The 21,395-nt window shown below is 43.3% G+C and overlaps 1 protein-coding gene across 1 annotated transcript in view; it reads left to right on the top strand.

Moving 5' to 3' along the window:
• LOC124556480 (dynamin) overlaps positions 1–21,395 on the top strand; it is a 117,747-nt gene that overhangs the window by 33,477 nt on the left and 62,875 nt on the right. Inside the window, 1 exon segment of the mRNA XM_047130434.1 lies at positions 1,539–1,661. Within this exon segment, the coding sequence (XP_046986390.1) occupies positions 1,539–1,661 (123 nt within the window).

Raw genomic sequence — 21,395 nt, 5'->3', positions numbered from 1 at the left:
TCCTCCTCCTCCCCCCCCCCCCCCCCCCCCCCTCACCCCGTCCTCCTCTTCCCCCTTCCCATCCCTTCTTCCTCAATCTTTTTCCTTTTTCCTTCCTGTCCTGCTATTATTGAGAGATTATTATCTGAATAACCAATACCACTAATGTAAAGAAAAAATTGTAGGCATAATTTCAGCATGATAGTCTTCTAGTGCTACTTGAGTTTTCATTCAACAGACAAATGTTGATTTTCTAGCTCTGTAAAATAAACTCATTGAATGTTTATTCATTGCTTCTATATTTCAGTTCGAGAAGCATCCATTGCATCGAAAGGCTTAAACATTGATTTGATATACTCTTGTGTATTTTCAGTCATTAATTGGTGATCTAATTGATTAATAGCTTCCTATGCAGCACAGAAAGCTAGCAATCAACCGGTGGTAGTGGTCTAATATATAAAGAGTTCCCTTAAATGTTTCCTCACTGTGATACATGCCATACTGTGAACTTTGGTGGTGCCAATACTACATTTGCATTGGTAGAATTTCATTGTACAGTTTTGTGTTAGAAAGGTCATTGTTGTAAAGCTTCACTACTGGTACTTATGGCTTTGTTGTAACAGAAATGTAATCCACTAAACAGATCATCTATGGGAAAATATGTTCAGATGTTGCAGTTGTACACTTTGCAGTGATACCATCCACAGATACTGTACTGCTGTCATGTCTTTCAGGGTCCACTCTATAAGGAGAGAGGTACAATGGCATACACACTGACGTTCTATTAGCACCAACTGTAACTGAATGCCACCAAAACAAATATTATGTGGAAGTTACGACTCGGCAATTTATCCCAAGTACATGTTGGCCTGTTAGCTGTGCAAGTAATTTCCTTGATGGCCTAACTATTTCGAAATTTTAATTCTTTATATTGCAGATTTCAGTATGTTATAGGCTTGGACTTTGTTAGTAGGCACAGAACTTCTACCTAGATAGAGATGTGAACCAAGCATTTCTAAACCCATGCAAGTGATTAATTACCATCTGTCTACCACACTGACTAACTTCGTGCATTTTTATGAATTTTTGCAAACTTTTCTGGCTGTTTCTTAGTTGTTAAATATTTGTGTGTGTGTGTGTGTGTGTGTGTGTGTGTGTGTGTGTGTGTGCAGTACAGTTAAACTTGGTTGACGCAAAATACAATGATATTTTGATTTTGTACTCGTCTCTCCTTTGTAGTATATCTTTTGGCAGTTAACAAGTAATGCAAGCATTGAAGTAAATACTAGTGTCTGTGGTAAACTAGTCATCATTCCACCTTGATAGATGTAAATAGAAGACTAGAATCAATAATTATTTTTAGAATGCAATTGTTGACAGAGGAATGGTTTCAAATAAATGAAAAAATTATTGCATTTATGCAGATAAAATACTGTGAAATAGTTGTTTTTTGTGAGCTGATACACATGAAGTCATAAGCAAATCATACACCACACCGTTAATGAAGCTACTGTGTACTTGATCTACAGTAAGTTGTTCAGTTCCATTTTTATTCGTAGGAGCGAGAGAAAAAGTACATGCTGCCTCTTGATGGACTCAAGCTGCGGGATGTTGAACAGAGCTTCATGTCAAGGAGGCATACGTTTGCACTGTTTAATCCTGAAGGAAGAAATGTATACAAGGTAATGTTTTGTTCAAATGTATACAAGGTAATGTTTTGTTCTTACAAAACTATCCTTTTTAAGTAGAGTTAAAGAATATTTACTGGTAATCTGCTTAGTAAATAGTTAAAATTGGCTCATACTGCAGGGGGCAGGTGCAGTACATAGTTAAAGGCTCTGATGTGGAGCCACCCCCAAATATATATTAAAATAATGTATTATAGAAAGTTAATTATCAGGACTCATTTCAAAGATTTCTTGCACATAATAATGGCAGTGAACGGTTTTGGAACTGTTGACATTGAGTGATGTTTTTTGAACAGGTAGTAGCTAATCTTAAGGTGGTACTTGAAAATGCCTGTTAGCCCTATGTAGTAGGGGCTCGGTGGCATGGCTTCTTCAGAGTACAGTTCTTATGAGCCTTCCAAAGGCTTGAATAGTAGAGCCTAGGGTGTCTTGCCAACTTCCACATGTTTTTTCATGTTCCACTGACTGCATAAAAAGGAACTAACAGAAAGGCTGAAACTTTGCTATCAAACACTTCTCTCTTTATACCTCTAATATGCTGTGATGCATCATTAATTGACGTTTAATATTGTTTAGGTAGTTTTTTTTTTCTTTCTGCCTCCACAATTTGTTTGTAGTAGGAATAAGCTTGTAAATGTCTCACCAGAGTGCAATTAAACAATATAAGTTATCACCACCTAGCAGAAATACGTGTGGGAAAAAAATGTTGCATTACTGTTATCAGCAGTTCTAGTGAATTTTATTTCCTTGCAAATAACTGTAGCATACTGTGAGTCTGAAAACAGCACAGTTCAATATGCAGTTTACTACACAAAAATTTGGAATAAAGGTTGACCCATTCTGCGGTGCAGAAGAGGAGACAAGCTGGTAATTTTTTTATCTGTAAACAACGCAGTGAAAGTTAGCAAAATGTGCATTAATAAGTGGTAAGAGGACATTCATTTGTTAGAACTACCTATTTTTGTCTGCTAAATGAAGTGCTTAAATTGTGTGGTAACATGTTTTATGCAGACTTCACTTTATCAAAACAAACAACAAACCATACAAAAAAAGACACATTTTGGAGAGACGTTTAATACAGTATATCATTTAAAATATATATATTTTTGTAATATGCTCATATAAATAGGGAAACCAACAAATTGCAGAATACTAGCTTCACAAACAAGTAAATCTTTAGGTTGTTCGGTTTGCTTATATGAGCCAACAACAGCACAGGATGCGTGACACCACGGAACCACCACTATTCATCTCACACGCTAACAAGTGCCGCATATTGAACACGTGTTAAATGTCTCAAATTTAGAACCGGAAAAAAAAACTTTAAGCATGTACTGAAGTCAATACACACAGTATTAAAAATCTATCCTCAAATGTGTATTGTAATATGAATTTTTTGTGATCAAGTCGAGAAATTTGACGTCTGCATATAAATATGATAGCTACGTATAGATATTATCTTGAAGTTAGCTTTTTGATATTATGTGGTAGTTGATTATGAAATACAATTTGTAAACTTTTGGCTAGTGCATGATATTTCCACCCCCTGTGTGATCCTGAAATTGTCGTCGTCATTGTAGTAGTAATGGCAGACTATTTGTAGCAAAGCCCAAGGTCTAGGTTAGATCCAATGGGTTAATGTTGCGGTGTTCCTGATATGGAAACCACGAACTTCATCTGTGCAGGGGTATGATTAGTGTGTCACACCGAGAATGTGAAAGCTTATTTTGCGTGGATGGTTTGTGAGGTATTTTTTGAAACATTTACTTACTTTTTGATTAAATACAGATTTAGCTGCGAGCACAGGTTGTGAAAGGGAGTCGTCAGTAGTCTTCTTCTTCTTGTGTTACGGCCTCTGTAGGACCACGGGTTATCCCCCTTTTGGACTGCATTTTTCTCTTCTTCTCTCCCACTCTTCTTCAGAGATCTTCAGTGTCCGTTTCTCCTGTCGGCTCCACTGGTGACACTAATCTTTTCCTGTATTCTTCTCCGTCATTGATCTCCGACATATTCGTCGGTGTATATTTGTTCCTCCAATTTTCCTTTCCTTCCACCTTGATCCCCAATTCCAACCAGTCCTTCCGAAGTTCAACAACCCAGTTTGGTTCCTATCTTTCCCCTTGTCCTCCCTGTTGTTTCCCACACTCTCTTCATCATTCTGTACATACTCGTCCAAACTGCATGTCCAGGAAACCTTGCCCTTTTGAGTCTGATTTCCCCGGATATTGTTCTCATGTTCCGGTACAATTCTTCCCTAGGTCTTCGCATCCACCTCTTTTAGAACCTAGTATTTTTCTCTCTCCTTTCTGTAGTTGCTCTGTCCCATTTCTTCCTAGTGTCATCGTGTCAGCAGCATATAATACTGCATTCCTCACTCTTGCGTTGTAGTGGCTTATCGTTGCCTCTGTGTAATAAAACAAATTTTTGGATGTGTGACTGAATAGGGTAGGGTGAGAGGGGAGGAGAGGAGGTGGAAATTGGGTAAAAGGTAGTGTGTTGCATTGTAGCACATAGAACCCAAACAAAGATTGAAAGTGGTATTTACACCAAACAGAAGGATTAAAATAGTTCATTTTTCTTTCTTACATTTGTTCTCTGCTATTTTGCTTACATATTAACTACAGAATGTAAAATTTTGGTGCTCCTAGCTAGTGAATGTAGTATATAAATGCTATTCCGAGCTACTTGTTCGAAAGTGGTAAACCAACGGTGTTTCTTTGTCAAATGCCAGGTGAAATGTTCTCTTATTGCTTTACACTTGCAGAAGAGGAGGCAACACTGTTTATCCACTAGATCTTGAGTATGGCTGAGCTGTAGTATATGTTACTAATAAAATACTGGATTGATTTAAATAAACGTGAACTAATGTATAGTCGCTTTTCTTTTCTTGTGCTTCCTATATAAAAGTCTGCAGTAGGTGGCTTAAGTGGCCCTGTACATAGAATCGAGATGAACTGCTTCTTTAAGTCATACCAAATGGGAGAAAGTGTTCAATTTAGATTGATTTTGACTGTCAAACAAAATTTTCTATTGTGTCTGCTCTAAGTATTTCATTTTGGCTTATTTTATGTTAGTATTCCCTGAATAATTAACTAAATTTTGATTTTATACAGGGTGTGTTGAACAGTAGACGGGCTCATAAAGGTGGTACCTGAACTCTGCATGTCAGCTTTTGAACTTCCATATTGAGAGGAAATGCTCTCACTGGATGTGTGTGGGATGAACACAAAATGGGCAAGGATTGTGGAGGGTAATTGACAGCAGAGGAAGAGGATAGGAATGGGGAATTGTCAGCAGAGGAGGAGAATAGGAATGTGTGACCAGAAACTGCTTCCATACATATAGCCATTAGTAGTGCATTTTGCACACAGCAGTGACCAGGACTGAAAAAGAAGAGATAATCCATAGTGAGGAAATTAGTGCAAAAAAAATAGTGAGAAACAGTGAAATTCCTCTTTTGCACTTCAGAAATTTGAAAAAAAGGTTGTAATTTGCGAAATTACTTTTCAAGCGTACTTAACAAAACATTAATAAGCAATTTCATTAATTGTACTGGTCTTTATTTTGAAACACTTGGTCTTGCATGTACGTCATGTTTCATGAACAAATTGATGACTAATATTGTTCCACTTGAATATAGAATTGTAGTTTGTTTCCTCTGGTGAATTTTTTCTACATAGTCTTCTGGTTGTGATTGTATTTTAATATGGTTGCCACTTGTCTCACTTGAAGCTTTTCAAACTGTTCTACATGCCAGGTTCTAACCTAGGCTACCACCTCAGAAATTGCTCAATATTAAAAAGAAATTGAGGTTGTCACCCAGAAAATCTAAGTTATTGCATTTTTCTTTGCAAGCTAATGTGCTAGTAGGTCATACAATTTTTGCAAGAGGCATACCGTATTTACTCGAATCTAAGCCGCACTTTTTTCCGGTTTTTGTAATCCAAAAAACTGCCTGCATCTTAGAATCGAGTGGAAAGCAAGCGGAAGTTCTGAAAGATGTTGGTGGGTGCCACCACAACTAACTTCTGCCGTCGAATATATGTAGCGCTACACAGGCATGCTTTGTAGGCACAAAGATAAAACTGGCACCAAAATCTCTGCGTCAGTAAATAAATTTAAAAAAAAGGCGGAAGATGAGTTTTTTTTTCTCTGCCCCGAGTTTCGACAACGGCATTTTCATAGATTATCCAACGAAGTAAATACAAATTCCGTATTGTTCATCTTCGAATGTAGCAGCATTTCAATATACTATGAAGATCCGACTGGCAAGACTGGGATGTTTGTCAATATGGCCAAATCTGCGTTCTGAATTTTTTCCTACCTGTGAGAAGAGATGGTTGCTAATAGGAACTTGTATGAATTGTGAATCACATGCAGTATTCTCTTCACCATAAGAATAATACGAAAATAAACATTTTGCCCATGTATTGTTTCGTGTTTGCTGCTATCTCATTTAAATCGTGTCTGCCTAATAAACTACAAAACTAGAGTGAGGGCAACAACAAACGCGGAAGAATATACATTATCATGTCATGTTTTATATTCGTATTATTCTTATGCCTAATAGTGATACAGTCAGAAATGAAGCACGGCAATTGACTAGATTTTTAAATCTAAGATAAATCTAATTCCTGCGCAGAATGTAATGTACTAAAGAGGCGCCTGCAAAGATTTTCAAATGGAGACAAATTTTCGCTAGACTTTAATTCAGAACATCTTCTATCATACGCAGTCTATTATTTGGTTCTTGTTGATCGCTATCAAAGAAAGCAGCAGTGTAAGTAACAACAAATAGCAGTCTCTTGCCATTGTTTCGCTAATGAGATGATTCCTCTCTCTCTCTCTCTCTCTCTCTCTCTCTCTCTCTCTCTCTCTCTCTCTCTCTCTTTTTTCTTCTTCTTCTTCTTCTTCTTCTTCTCTCTCTCTTCTTCTTTTTTTTTTTTTTTTTTAAATTGTAAGCGGCGGTAGTGCGCACAAAAGCAAGCTATGCCGCGAGCGACGACAAGCCGTAAACACGCACTATCAGAATGCGACTAACAATGCATGACACAGTACAGTAATGCATTTTCAGCTTAGAGTGACGTAAACACCTATAACAAAGAAAACGGCGCTTATCAGATCAAAGAAAAATAAGCAATCAATTCAAACCAGACGAAGCACGTGAAAAAGGAAGGGTACCCGCACAAATACGGACGGAGCACCTGATGCATAGCAATGGCTACCTGGTAAAGCTTAACTGCTAAGCTTACGACTCTAACCAAACTACTGTACCTGTATCGTCATTCATTCGACCTAAATTGTGTCTCATATTACAATGGGCCAACTTTGTTTCGATTTGGAGATGCGGCCTAAAACTTTTCTCTCCCCTTGAATTTAGAGTCTCAAATTTCAGGTGCGGCTTAGATTCGGGAAATTTTTTTTCCCTTGATTTCGAGTCTCATTTTTCAGGTGCGGCTTAGATTCGAGTAAATACGGTAATGTCTGTTGCGACTGTTCAAAACTAGTTCGTCTATTATTTATTGGCTGTCATAGCTTTTGTTTATTGTTGAAAACAAGTAGTGCAGACTTCTACCACTTCAGGACTAGGGTGTACAAGCAAAGGAGTCTAGGGCTCAAGAAAGTTAACCAATTGCTGTGGACATCTATATACATGGCCTGCTCCACCATTCCCCAGGCGTTGTGGGTGCATATATGTGGCTCGCTTGGGATTTCCTACATCTGTATGTGTCCTGAACTGCCGACTTCTCACTGCTGGGGACAGAGTTACTTCCAACTCTCTGTGAATAAATCAGTTTTTAGTTGGGAGGGAGCCCAAATTCATATTCTTCAGGGGGGGGGGGGGGGGGGTGGGGGGGGAGGAGGAAACTGTGGTTCACAAAGCGCCTAGCATATGGTGCACGTTGGTCTATCAATTATTCATTATCTTAAAATGCATCCCTGCTCATTTTTGAACACATTCTAAGTTGATTTCTAAATGAATCATAAGTTTATTTTTGAATGCATGTGTAGTGTATGTGATGTCTCTGTCAGGGGAATCCTCGTCGTGTCTAGAAATAAACTTTCCTGCAGACAAAAGGGGACTGTGCTGTACCAGTTGAACCAAATAAACTCGAACGGCTGAAAGCCAATTGCTATCCGATTATGTGGTTGATTGGGTTTGCGAATGATCAGCGTTGTTATAATTACCAGCTAAATCCATGGATTTAGACTACCAGAGTGGAAATAAATGACTAACAGGAATAACTGTTAAGAAAGATTGCATGTTATCTTTTCAGTGTATCCAAGAAAATGAAATTTTGACAGAAAATTTTTGGTCAGATCGCTACACTAGTAAGGCCCAGTTGTACAGTCCCCGGCTAGCAGCCGCTTAAGTTCTATTTGGGAAGAAGCGCAGAAAACGCGTTGTACAAACACGTAACAATGCCTAACCAGAGAATTGAGAGATAACTAAACCGATGATTCTGGCAGGGTTAGTAGAGTTAACCGGAGAATAAGTTTTGACAGTGGCAGGAATAGTGATGACAAGATTGTTTATTAAAATGAGGAAGGAGAAGAAATGGGGACATCACACAAATTATGAAAGAATATGATGATTCCAAATTTATATAAAAATTTTGTACTACTATTTTTTGTTCTCGTGCTTGAGAAACTGGAGTGTATTTTGTGACATAAAGCTTTTTGCTTGTAGTAGGCCTAATATGCATTTGATATTGGTACTTTGTGAATTGTATTCTATTGTATTATAAAAGTAAACATTTTTGCCAAAACAATCTTGTTTATTTGGTGTGTGTTACAATTGCTGCAATATTAGAAAGGCTTGTTTCGTTTTATCTAGCAGACAGTGACAAAATGAAAATAGACGTAATCAGATCGAGAAACCACACCAATCTTGCATACTGTTTGTATTAACAGCTTTTTCAGTATTATACGACGACATTTCGATTTTTCATGTAGCAAAACGTTTGACAAACTTCGATGATGTAATAGATTCTTTCGCAGAAAAGGTAGCACGCCATGTAAAGCTGTAGCAAGATTAAAGGGAAAGAGTGCTAGGAGCTAAGCGTTGAAGAGATATGTACTGCCTTGCTTGTCTCTTGTCTTTACTGGTTTTATGTATCCTATATTTAATTTTACGTCACACAAAACAGCAAGTTATTAGCTAATAGGCAATAAAGAGTGTAAATTTTCTGAAGAGTTCTTGTTCTACTGATAGCAAATAATCCCATCCAGTATTAATAGCAAGTTTGTGTGTGTGTGTGTGTGTGTGTGTGTGTGTGTGTGTGTGTGATGAATATAGTTTGATGGCATCCATTACAAAAATACAGGTTTCAATTCCACAGAGTGAAATACAGTGACGTGCGATAGAAGAATGCTGTGTGAAGAGTCGCGGCAGTGGACTTTGGCACACTTAAGACCGAATAACATGTCTTACATTTCCTCGAGCACGTTTTGTGCATCCAACATCTTCAGAAAGATGTGCGCTACAGAATGAACATAATTTTTTTTTTACGTCCTGTCTTATACGTACGAGGGAGGGGTGGGGGTGGGGGGGCACTATCTGGTATTGCCCTATTCAGAAATATTGTAGATCTGGGGCTGATGTGCAGAGCAGTCAGAGTTATACCGGGTAGTCTCCATGTGACCCATGTTTACATTTACTGATTTTGCTGTTTCCTCTTCTTTTACTGCCCTCGCATAAAATTAAAACAAAACGGATTTCTGTGGCCAGGTGCTATCAAGTGAATTAAAATACATTCACTTAATTATGGAAGGCTAAAATATGTTGTTAGTTTCAGATTTGATTTTATTTCCACCTTTCTGAGAGTCAAGCATTAATTGCCTTGCAGACTACCCATTTCTTTAATCCTTAGCTCTTAGCATTTTTTTTCTTTCTAATTTTCAAGTACATTGACTGCCTCAGCAGAAAATGTTATATAGCTAGAGAAGGCCGAAATGCACGCTATAAGCTCACGCAGGATGGCGTGAGGTCTGAAACAGGATACGTAATGAATGTTATAAAGAAAAGTACGTAGCTTCTGGAATACTTAACTTTAATCCATCATTTGTATACATCGTTCTTGATGAGACATGCTTCATACGATAACTATCAATTGCTATGGCGCCTTGCTAGGTCGTAGCCATTGACTTAGCTGAAGGCTATTTTATCTATCTTCTCTGCAAATAAGCGAGGCTTCGTCAGTGTTGCATCGCTAGCTAAGTCGTCCGTACAACTGGGGCGAGTGCCAGTACGTCTCTCTAGACCTGCCGTGTGGTGGCGCTCGGTCTGCAATCCTGAAAGTGGCGACACGTGGGTCCGACGTATACTAACGGACCGCGGCCGATTTAAAAAGGCTACCACGTAGCAAGTGTGGTGTCTGGCGGTGACACCACATTCCTCCCCCGCAAATCGGCGGACGGTTGTGTTATAAGGCTTCCGCCCGCCATGGAGAGGACCCCATGTTGGCATATGCGACGAGGTGGGGAGCCTAACAACAGGCGAGGGTGTGCCACCCGCACCCGGCCATTCGGTCTGAGGGGAGCTAGGAAACGCCTGAAAACCTAGTCCAGGGTGCATGCCAACATGCGGTGTATGCGCCCTAAGATAGTCAGGAGGGGCCGAAGATTCGACCTCCATCGCGTCGGGGTACCCGACGGGCGAAGATGACATCTGGTCCGGAGCGGGCAAGAGTTCCATGCCAGAGGACAGCCGGTCACGGGAAGCAATCGGCAGCGCGTGACCCAGGGAGGCGCTGGGCGGATGCAGCGAAGCGTCCACTGCGGGCGTTGACGGCGGGCGAACAGGCGGCGGCGGCGGCGGCGCGTCGCCAAGGGTCAAAATGGAAGGCAGCGTCGGTAACACCTGGGGATGAGGCGAGCCAGTAGATGGGTCCCCAGGGCGCTGACCGGACGGCACCGTCGCTGAAAGCAGACGGGGAGCGGCAGAACCCGTGCGACGACAGAGGCGGAGCTGATTGAGATGCCGATGCACCTCACCAGAGGCCCCCAAAACCAGATACATAGCGCGGCCGAGGCAGCGAAGAATGCGCCCTGCGAGCCAACGCTGTGAACCGCGATAGTTGCGATAGTATACGACGTCGCCTGGAGCAAAAGCACGTGGCTGCCGCTGCACAGGAACCAGATTGGCTATAGACAAGTTAAACAACTGAAATAAATCTAAACCAAACAAGTTCACTGCACAAGAAGAACGAAGGACGTAAAATGACACAAGTTTTGTTTGTCCCTTGTATGTTGCAAGAAGGCTGCACTGTCCTAACACAGGGATATGCTGTCCTGAATATGTAGTTAGCGTAACATTTGCGGCACGCAACGGGGGTGTGCCCAGTTGTTTGTACGTGTCTTTATTGAGCAATGAAACTGCAGCTCCTGTATCAAGCTGGAATGGGATCACGTTGCCATTAATGTCCAAGTCTACAGAAAGTTTATTGTCCTGCTGACGACAAGAGCGATTGTCTCGTGCAACGTGAACAGACACTGGTACAGAATCACTCGCGACTTGATGCGATTTCAGTCTATGTCGACGCGCACTTTTTGTGGGATGAACACAGTCACCGTTAGAGAGAATGGCACTGGGCGGAGTGGAATGAACTACATGGATGTCCATGGGCGAAGGTTCACGAGCCTGAGTATTCTTGGTTCGATTCCGGCGCGAAGCAAAGGGCCTGGAATGGTTTTTAGTGTCCGATCTGAGCTTTTTCTGGCAAACACTTTGAACATGTCCTTTTTTATTACAGAAAAAGCAAATAGCTTGGCGTGATGGGCAATTGTCACGCGAATGTCTAGTGGCACACCGCAGGTATGATTTCACCGCAGTTGCATGCTGGCGCGGGACACGTGGCTGCGCGGACGGGCGCGAGGGCTGTTTACCGTTCCGTGCAGCTCGCCCGGCGGGCTGGTTAATGTGACACACAGCTGGCGAAGTTTCAAATGATTCCTGAGCAAAGTTAAGTGTGTCTTGCCTATCCAATATGTCTATCACTTGTTGAAGGGAGGGATTGACTAGTTTCAAAATTTGCTCCCGTATACGAACATCAGAAACGTTCTGTGCAATTGCATCACGTACCATAGTATCTGAATAAGGGAGTCCACATTCACACTCAAAAGCACAATCCCTGGTAAGGCCTTGCAATGTTGCAACCCACTCCCGATTAGTTTGACCGGCCGTACGTTTTGTACGAAAGAACGTATACCTTTTTGCAACGACATTGACTGTTTCTTTGAAATATGCATCTAATGCCGACAAAATTTCTTCGTAGGACAGAGTTGCTACGTCGCGTCGGGGAAATAATTTCACTATCACACGGTACGTTTGCACCCTTACACACGCCAATAAATGAGGCTGCCGCTCGTTACCTTGAATTCTGTAGGCGGCGAGATGAAATCCAAATTGGCGTGACCACTCCGTCCAGGTTTCCACCTCCGCATCGTAGTGCCGAAACGGGGGTGCAACAGCATGTTGTGGCTGCGGTAGCGGTGAAGCGGCGGCCACCGCATCGGTTTGCATTGAACGTTGACCCTGGACGATCTGTCCAAGGGCATCCAATAACGCCTGCGTCTGCTGATTCTGCAAGCGATAAAATTCGGACAGTACATCTGGAGAATGTGGCGAAGCCATGACACAAATAAATTAGAGCAATACGAACGCGAAATCCTCTTTTAAGCCTCGTCGCCACTTCGTCATATAGCTAGAGAAGGCCGAATTGCATGCTATAAGCTCACGCAGGATGGCGTGAGGTCTGAAACAGGATACGTAATGAATGCTATAAAGAAAAGTACGTAGCTTCTGGAATACTTAACTTTAATCCATCATTTGTATACATCGTTCTTGAGACATGCTTCATACGATAACTATCAATTGCTATGGCGCCTTGCTAGGTCGTAGCCATTGACTTAGCTGAAGGCTATTCTAACTATCTTCTCTGCAAATAAGCGAGGCTTCGTCAGTGTTGCATCGCTAGCTAAGTCGTCCGTACAACTGGGGCGAGTGCCAGTACGTCTCTCTAGACCTGCCGTGTGGTGGCGCTCGGTCTGCAATCCTGACAGTGGCGACACGCGGGTCCGACGTATACTAACGGACTGCGGCCGATTTAAAAAGGCTACCACGTAGCAAGTGTGGTGTCTGGCGGTGACACCACAGAAAAGATTAATAAAAGCCAAATTTCTTTAGCAAACTGACAGAAATGACTTCATTGTTTAATTCCACACTATTGGCTAGTTTCAACTGTTTGCTGCATTTAAAGTGCATGTTTTCATCTTCTTCATGTAATACAGTACTGGTACTCCAAGAAAATTTACATCTTGAAAAGCTCACTGAAAAGCTTCGTATCAGGTTGAGGCCTACTTCATTGGGAATCTGTACATACAAATGTGCAATTTAAGTCAGATTGTGCATTTTAAGTTTGGTTCATGAAATTCCAATGCTCTTGGAGTATCCTCTGATGTCTTGTTTCTTTTATGACATAATTTAATATCTTTTAATGTTTTACACGTACAAACATATGGGCTTCATGCGTCATTGTAGCTGCGCAAGTGCAGTGACACCTGTTACCTGGTGCTCTCTGGCAACTGCTGAAATGAACCTATTTCTAACAGGTTGCAGGAAAATATTGCGAATGGCGGTTTGAAAAATATTACTTTCAAAGTAAATTTCCATTTACGCAAGTAGAACTATGTGTGAAAATGTACAATGAATTTCTTAAATCACAGAGCATTTGACTCTCATTTAAAAATCAACTCTTTGATGACGAGTTATTTAGAAGAATTTCGAGCCCAGAAGATCAGACATTTATGTCGTAATTAAAAATTTTACTGGCATATTTGTGTGATATGTCTTAAAGTGTAACACGTGCAAATAAGGTAAACATTATATGTGAAAGCTTAGCTTCTCTTGCAGCTTATTAACCTTAGGGACCAATGTTATATGTGAAAGCTTTGCTTTTCTTTTAGTAACACTATGTATATTAATTTAAGTCATTAACTTTTCCCATTTGTGTGTTCACACTACTTAACAGTGACATTGCTAATTGCTATTGGCTGCCTGCATCACGTGTCCTATGCTCTGGATATCCGCTGTCATTGACTGGTGAGATCACGTGATACGACCTATGACTGGCTTACAAAAATGCATTGAAATCTCAATTTCAATTCTTCGGAAAGTAGCACTCAGTGTTCGGTGGAGTTCGAATTTATACTTTCGTAATACGAAAATGTGCAGCGTACATGTTGCTGCACATCAAAGATCTTTTCAAAATGTGTCTTCCTCTGAGTTTCGTTTTCTAAAGCGCCAGGAAATTCTACACCCATGTTAAAGACTATAACCATTCAAAGGATTGATAAGTTTTACAGTTCCAAGGGAAAGTATACTGTCACTTAACACGGAAAAAGTGTTTTTTTCACTTGGAAGAAAGTGTATTTTTGATCAGGAAATCCGGGAAAAATCTGGGAATTTTTTTCCTTGTCCATGTGTACACCCTGTAGTTGCTGTTGTTACATATGACCTGCTCTGTAGAAGATACAGCAGTCCATGTTTAACTGTTGCTCAAGCACAGGACTGTGGATGGCTTGGAGTGACGTCAACATAGCAGAGAACGATAATGAGTGTGGGGGGAGGAATAGTGAGAGGGCAGCAAATTTTTGTCTTGCTGCCAACCATGGGGCGTACTTTGGCTTCTTATGAACATTTTGCCATGTTTAAATTGCAGTGTGACTGAATCAATTTGTACTCAGAAATGAACTGACTTCAAAATTGGGCAGATACTCGACAATAGTATAAATTTCTGCAGGATATGCTAAAAGTCTAGACTGGGGCCAGTGGCGTTCTTATGTGTTTTGTGCATTACAGTTGTCGACATTCACTGCGAGGAATGACTCAAACAAAAGGGAGTGTGTCAGCTGCTGGTTCTACATAGTCAATGAGAATGCAGCGTGAAGAAAATGTTTTTGTAGCAAAAGACATGTAACATTCTCACATCGTATACAAGCGAAATCTGCTGTATGTTAAAAAAAAAATTCATATTTGGGAGAAATAGCCAAATATTTGTGACAACAAAGATACATGTTTCACAGCTGCCCTGGGAGGAGGAGGAGGAAGGGCAAGGGTGATGATGATGATTAAAAATAGTGGTACCACACACAACAGGCTAAACGAAATAGACAGTGAAGATAAAAATTAATGTAAACAGGTTCTTCTTGTTTGCTTTATTTCTCCTTGTATTATCAAAATGTGGACAACCAATAAATTCTATAACTTCAGAATAGGTGCAATGGTAACTTTAGAGGCAGATGTCTTGCATCAATAAAAGTTTGTAATATTGGTTAGTGAGAATATGATAAAAAAATATTATTTTCTCAAGGATCCTCTTAAAAAACGGGAGGTTGTCTTATATTCAGGGTTGTCGTATATTCAGGTAAATACAGTATATATTGCTGAACATTGTTTCATTAATTGATGTATGTGGTGGGAAATCGGTCAATGACTGTTTATACCATTTGAAGTAACTAATAAAAAATGTAAGCAGTGGGAAAACATTAATTCTAAGGACATAAAAAAGTGGAATTTCATTATGTACATAGAGATTTCAAATACACCGACAGAAAAAAATTGCAATATCAAAAAATAATTAATGTAGAGCAATGAAATTTTGGGACTACAGTTGTCTAGGTAGCATATTTAAGTGATTAAGATTGCCAGATCACAGGTTACAATAGGTGCAAGATAAGCCATTGAAAATATAAAGTACTAGTACATTAATAATCAGTGCAACTGCCAGGATGTTGAATGCCAACATACAAATGTGCATGTGTTGTGTTGTACAGGTGTCTAATGCCAGTTTGAGGGATGGAGTTCCATATCTGTTGCATGTGGTCGGTCAGTATAGGGACGGTTAATGCTGGTTGCATATGATGGAGTTATTGTCTGATTATGTCCCAGTTGTGCTCAGCTGGAGACAGATCTGGTGATCAAATGAACACAAGGCAGCATGTCGACACACTGTAGAGCATGATTGGTTACTAAAGCAGTATGTGGGCGAGTGTTACCCTGTTGTAAAGCTCCTCCAGAAAGCTGTTCATGAGTGGCAGCACAACAGGTCAGATCACCAGATTGACACACAGATTTGCAGTCAGGATGCATGGGATAACGACGAGTGCACATCTCGTCATACGAAATCACACCCCCGACTTTAACTCCTGGTGTAGGTCCAGTGTGTCTAGCACAGACAGATTGGTTGCAAGCCCTCAGCTGACCTCTTCCTAATCAACACACAGTCATCATTGGCACTGAGGCAGAACTGGCTTTCGTCACAGAACACAACAGACCTCCATTCTGCCCCTCCCCCCCCCCCCCCCCATGAACTATCACTTGACTCAACTGAAGTCGCAAATTGCAGTGGTTTAGGGTCAGTGGACTGCATGCTACAGGGCACCTGGTTCGGAGCTGTTCTTGAAGTAACCAATTTTTAACAACTTGTTGTGTCACTGTGGTGCCAACTGCTGCTGAGATTGCTGCTGCAGATGTAGTATAATGTACCAAAGCCATTTGTTGAACACAATGTTGTTCCCTCTCGATAGTGCCACATGGCCAACCAGAGGCGCCCCCCCCCCCCCCCCCCCCCCCCTGCGGGTCCGGGGGTTAGAATAGGCCCAAGGTATTCCTGCCTGTCGTATGAGGCAACTAAGAGGAGTTTCACATGTTTCGGCCTTCATGTGATGGTGCCCTGTAGGGTTTGACCTCCATTCTTCAAAATTTTCCCGAAGAGCAAGCTCATTTGGGAAGGATGCCTTACAAGCTGCATTGTGTCCATCATGCAGTGAGATCTTCAGCCCACTTCCTCGGCGTCGCTTTGCAGTCCTGCCCATTCTCCATCTCTTGGACGTGGACACCTTCCTGTGTGTGTTTTCCACCATGCACTATGCAGTGTTGATTTATGCGTCGACGATGACCATGGACTTCTTTGCACCTGATATCCAGCACGGTAGCCAGTCCGTTGCGGTGGGGCCACCATGTACCCTGTTGGTTGTAGCCCCCTGACTGCACAGGGATTGCTCTGCTGATGCCTGCGCTGTTAACTCCCCACATATGCCAAGGGGTAAACTCCCATCCCCCTGGGGCATTGGGACTCCCGGCAATGACCATCCTGCCAGGTGTCCTTTGCTGCGGCTGGGTGTCTCCCCTGGTCGAAGTGGGTGGCATCAGGGCGGATGACATGCGAAGAAGCATAGTCCATCATCTCTTGCTGGTGGCGAAACACCAGCAGTCTCCAAGCGATCATGAGCTCAATTCAGCACACAGGAGTATGACCCCAAATCACTTCCCTCCCTGGCCAGACCATGGGAGGAACGTCACGCTAAGGATGGCAGCGGATCTTATTCGCCCCTGGCACCTTGTATGTTTGAGAGCTGATGGGGAATCTTTCATGATGATGAAGCCTATGTTTTTTGTTCAGCATTTAGAGGCAAAGTTCGGGGATGTGGAGGGCTTGTCCAAAATGAGATCTGGGTCAGTCTTGATCAAAACAGCATCTTCTACCCAGTCACAGGAGTTACTCGGTTGTGACAGCTGGGGGATGTTTCTGTAACCATCACGCCACATAAGAGCTTAAATATGGTCCAGTGTATCATATTTCACAGAGATCTTCTTTTGCAGTCTGATGATGAGCTGCTCGCCAATTTAGAGCAGTGAGGTGTACATTTTGTCCGGCGTGTCCATCGGGGTCCAAAGGATAATCAGGTTGCCACCGGTGCCTCCGTCTTGGCCTTTGAGGGTGATACATTGCCTGAGAAGGTCAAGGTGATGGTCTACGAGTGTGATGTAAAGCCCTATATCCCTTCCCCAATGCGGTGCTTTAAGTGCTGGAAGTTCAGCCATATATCTTCCCGCTGCACTTACAGCATCACATGCCGAGGCTGCGGACGCCCATCACATCACAATACTCCATGTGCCCCGCCTCCCATCTGTGTCAACTGCGGAGAGCACCATTCGCCTTGCTTGCCTGACTGCAGGATTTTCCAGAAAGAAAGGAAAATCATGGAGTACAATACCCTGGACAGACTGTCCTACACTGAGGCTAAGAGAAAATTTGAATGCCTGCATCCTGTGCATATGACACAGTCTTACACCACCGCTACAACAGGTCTGGCACCATCAGCTCTGCCAACTCAGTCCACCTCTCAGAGCTGGAAGACTACACCTGCCCCTTGATAGTGGGGGGCATTTCCCTCCCTGTTGCTCCTGCAACCCCCCCCCCCCCCCAACCATCAGGGACGTCCGTCCCCACTTCTAAGCCGGAGAACGGAGAAGTGTAAGTCTTCTTCGGCTTCTCTTCCTAGGGAGGGGTCCCTTGGGTCACTCCTTTCCCAGGTTTCTTCCAGTGGGAAAGATGACACCTGCCAGTGGCTGAAGAGCCCAAAAGCACCTGGTCCTAGAGACTGAGCCAGTGAAGTCCTTCCAGGCAGGGAAACCCAAGGAGCAGTGAGAGAAATAAATAAAAAAAAAAAAAACCTCGTAAGATCAAGGAAATTGCGGTGGCACCCACACCAGTGCTACCTACAAGCTCTGTGGCTGAGGATGGGGGTGGAGATTTTAGTGTCTGCTGAGGACCAAGATCTTGTCAGACCCTCAGACACAATTGATATAGACTGCTCAGGCAATAAATCAGTGGCAGCAGGTGACTCTGAGGTATAAACTGCCTCATTGAATGTTCATGCCTTCCCAGTCTCATGATGTCATACTCCAGTGGAATTGCGGCAGTTTTTTTCCACCGCCTGGCTGAGCTACAGCAACTGTTTTGAAGCTTTACACCTGCTATCTGCATTGCCCTTCAGGAAACCTGGTTCCCAGCAGTGCGGACCCCTGCCCTCCGTGGCTATAAGGGATATTACAGGAACCATAGCGGCTATAATAGTGTCAGGTGGAGTTTGTGTGTATGTCCTTAACTCGGTCTGTAGTGAACATGTGCCCCTTCAAACCCCCTCTTGAAGCTGTTGCTGTCAGAATAAGGACGATGCAGGAAATAACTGTATGCAATGTATATCTTCCTCCAGATGGTGCAGTAACCCTGAATGTATTAGCTGCAATGATTGATCAACTCCATAAAACTTTCCTACTTCTGCCCATAACCCCTTGTGGGGTGATACCATGCTTACTGGCCGAGGCAGAGATGCTGAAACTTTACCGTCGCAATTTGACCTCTGTCTCTTAAATACTGGGGCCGCCACACATTTCAGTGTGGCTCATGGTAGTTACTTGGCCATTGATTTGTGAATTTGCTGCACAGGACTTCTCCCATCTATCCACTGGAGAGCACATTACGACCTGTGTGGCAGTGACCACTTTCACATCTTCCTATCACTGCTCCAGCATGAGGCACACGGATGCTTGCCCAGATGGGCTTTGAACAAGGTGGATTGGGTAACTTTCATCTCTGCTGTCACTGCTAAACCTCCCAAACATGGTAACATCAATGTGATGGTTGAGCAGGTGCCTAGCAGAAAATGCGATCCCTCGCTCTTTAGGGTGCCTGAGGCATAAGGCAGTCCCTTGGTGGTCGCCAGAAGTCGCTGAAGCAATTAAGGAGCTTCGGCGAGCTCTGCAGCGGCATAAGTGGCACACTCCCCTAGATCACCTCATAGCCTCCATGCCTGTGTTTGCTACCTTATCAAACAACAGAAGAAGGAATGTGAGGAGAGATACGTCTCCACCATTGGATGCCACACGTCACCTTCCCAAGTCTGAGCAAAGATCAAACGTCTTTTCGGGTACCAGGCCCCAACAGCTGTCTCCAGTGTTACCATACATGGCGAGTTATGTACTGACGCAAACGCGATTGCCGAGCACTTTGCTCGGTCCTCTGCGTCGGAGAATTACCTCCCCAGCATTTCGCACACTAAAAAGGCGGCTGGAAAGGAACATCCTCTCATTCCATACACGCTGCAATGAATCTTGTAATGTACCATTTACAGAGTGGGAGCTCCTCAGTGCCCTTGCACATGGCCCCAACACAGCTCCTGAGCCTGATCGCATCCACAGCCAGATGATTAAACATCTCTCATCCGACTACAAACGACATCTTCTCGTCGTCTTCAACTGAATCTGGTCATGTGGCTTGCTGGCTCGATGTCAGGGTGGCTTCCGCCAGGGTCGCTCCACCACTGATAATCTTGTGTCCATAGAATATGCCATCCGAACAGCCTTTTTCAGACGGCAGCACCTGATTGCCGTCTTTTTTGACTTGCATGAAGCACACGACATGTCTTGGCGACATCATATCCTTGCCACATTGTATGAGTGGGGTCTCCGTGGACCACTCCTGATTTTTATCCAAAACTTCCTGTTGCTCCGTGCGTTTGTGTCCAAGTCGGTGAATCCGATATTTCCATCCATATCCAGGTGAATGGAGTCCCGCAGGGCTCTGTATTGAGTGTGTGTCTATTTTTTTCTGGGTATTAACGGTCTAGCAGCAGATGTCGGGCCCTCCGTCTCACCTTATCTGTATGCAACGATTTCTGCATTTCATACTGCTGCTCCAGTACTGTTGTTGCTGAGTGGCACCGCCAGGGAGCCCTCCACAAGGTGCAGTCATGGGCTCTAGCCCACGGCTTACAGTTCTCAGCCGCAAAGTTGTGTCTCATGCACTTCTTTTGGCATCGTACCATTCATCTGGAACCCGCACTTTACCTTAAAGACAATCCACTCACTGTGGTGGAGACATATCAATTCCTAGAACTGGTTTTCAACACTCGATTGACTTGGCTCCCTCATCTTCGTCAGCTTAAACAGAAGTGCTGGCAACACCTCAATGCCCTCCATTGCCTGAGCAACACCAATTGGGGTGCAGATGGCTGCACGCTGCTGCAACTCTACAGAGCCCTTGTCCAATCCCGAATTGACTGTGGGAGTGTGGTTTATGGCTCAGCAGCGCCTTCAGCATAGCATTTACTTGACCCTGTGCACCACTGTGGGGTTCAATTAGCGACTCAGGTGACCAGTGTACTGGTGGAGGCTGGTATCCCTCCACTACAGATCAGACGTGCGCAACTGCTCTCCAGTTATGCAGCACACATTCATAGTTCCCCTGAGCATCTGAATAACCGTCTCCTTTTCCCGCCCGCGGCAGTCCATCCCCTGCATCGGTGACCCAGATAGGGGCTAATGATTGCAGTTCGCGTGCGGTCCCTTCTCTTTGAACTGGAGTCCTTCCCTTTGCCACCTCTACTTGCAGTCCGTTCACGTACGCCTCCATGGTATACGCCTTGGCCGCAGCTTCGTCTGAACTTTTTGCATGGCCCTAAGGACTCCGTTAACCCCGCTGCTGTCCGCTATCAGTTCCTCTCGATACTTGACGTGTTCTGGGGCTCGGAACTGGTTTACACCAATGGCTCAATGACTGATGGTCACGTAGGCTTCGCATATGTTCATGGAGGATGTATTGAGCAGCACTCCTTACCAGTTGGCTGCAGTGTTTTCACTGCAGAGCTGGCAGCCATACCTTGTGCTCTTGTGTACACCCGCTCATGCCCTGGTGAGTCATTTCTCCTGTGTACTGACTCATTGAGCAGCCTACAAGCTATTGACAAGTGCTACTCTCACCATCCTCTGGTGGCTTCCATTCAGGAGTCCATCTATGCCCTGGAGCAGTCCCGCCGTTCCATGGTGTTTGCGTGGAGCCCAGGATACTTCGGAATCCCCAGCAACGAACTTGCCGACAGGCT

This window comes from Schistocerca americana, chromosome X (genome assembly GCF_021461395.2).
Source record: "Schistocerca americana isolate TAMUIC-IGC-003095 chromosome X, iqSchAmer2.1, whole genome shotgun sequence".
Lineage (NCBI taxonomy): Eukaryota > Metazoa > Arthropoda > Insecta > Orthoptera > Acrididae > Schistocerca > Schistocerca americana.
The sequence above is the reverse complement of the archived record's forward strand: the minus strand, read 5'-3'. Positions and strand labels throughout refer to the sequence as shown.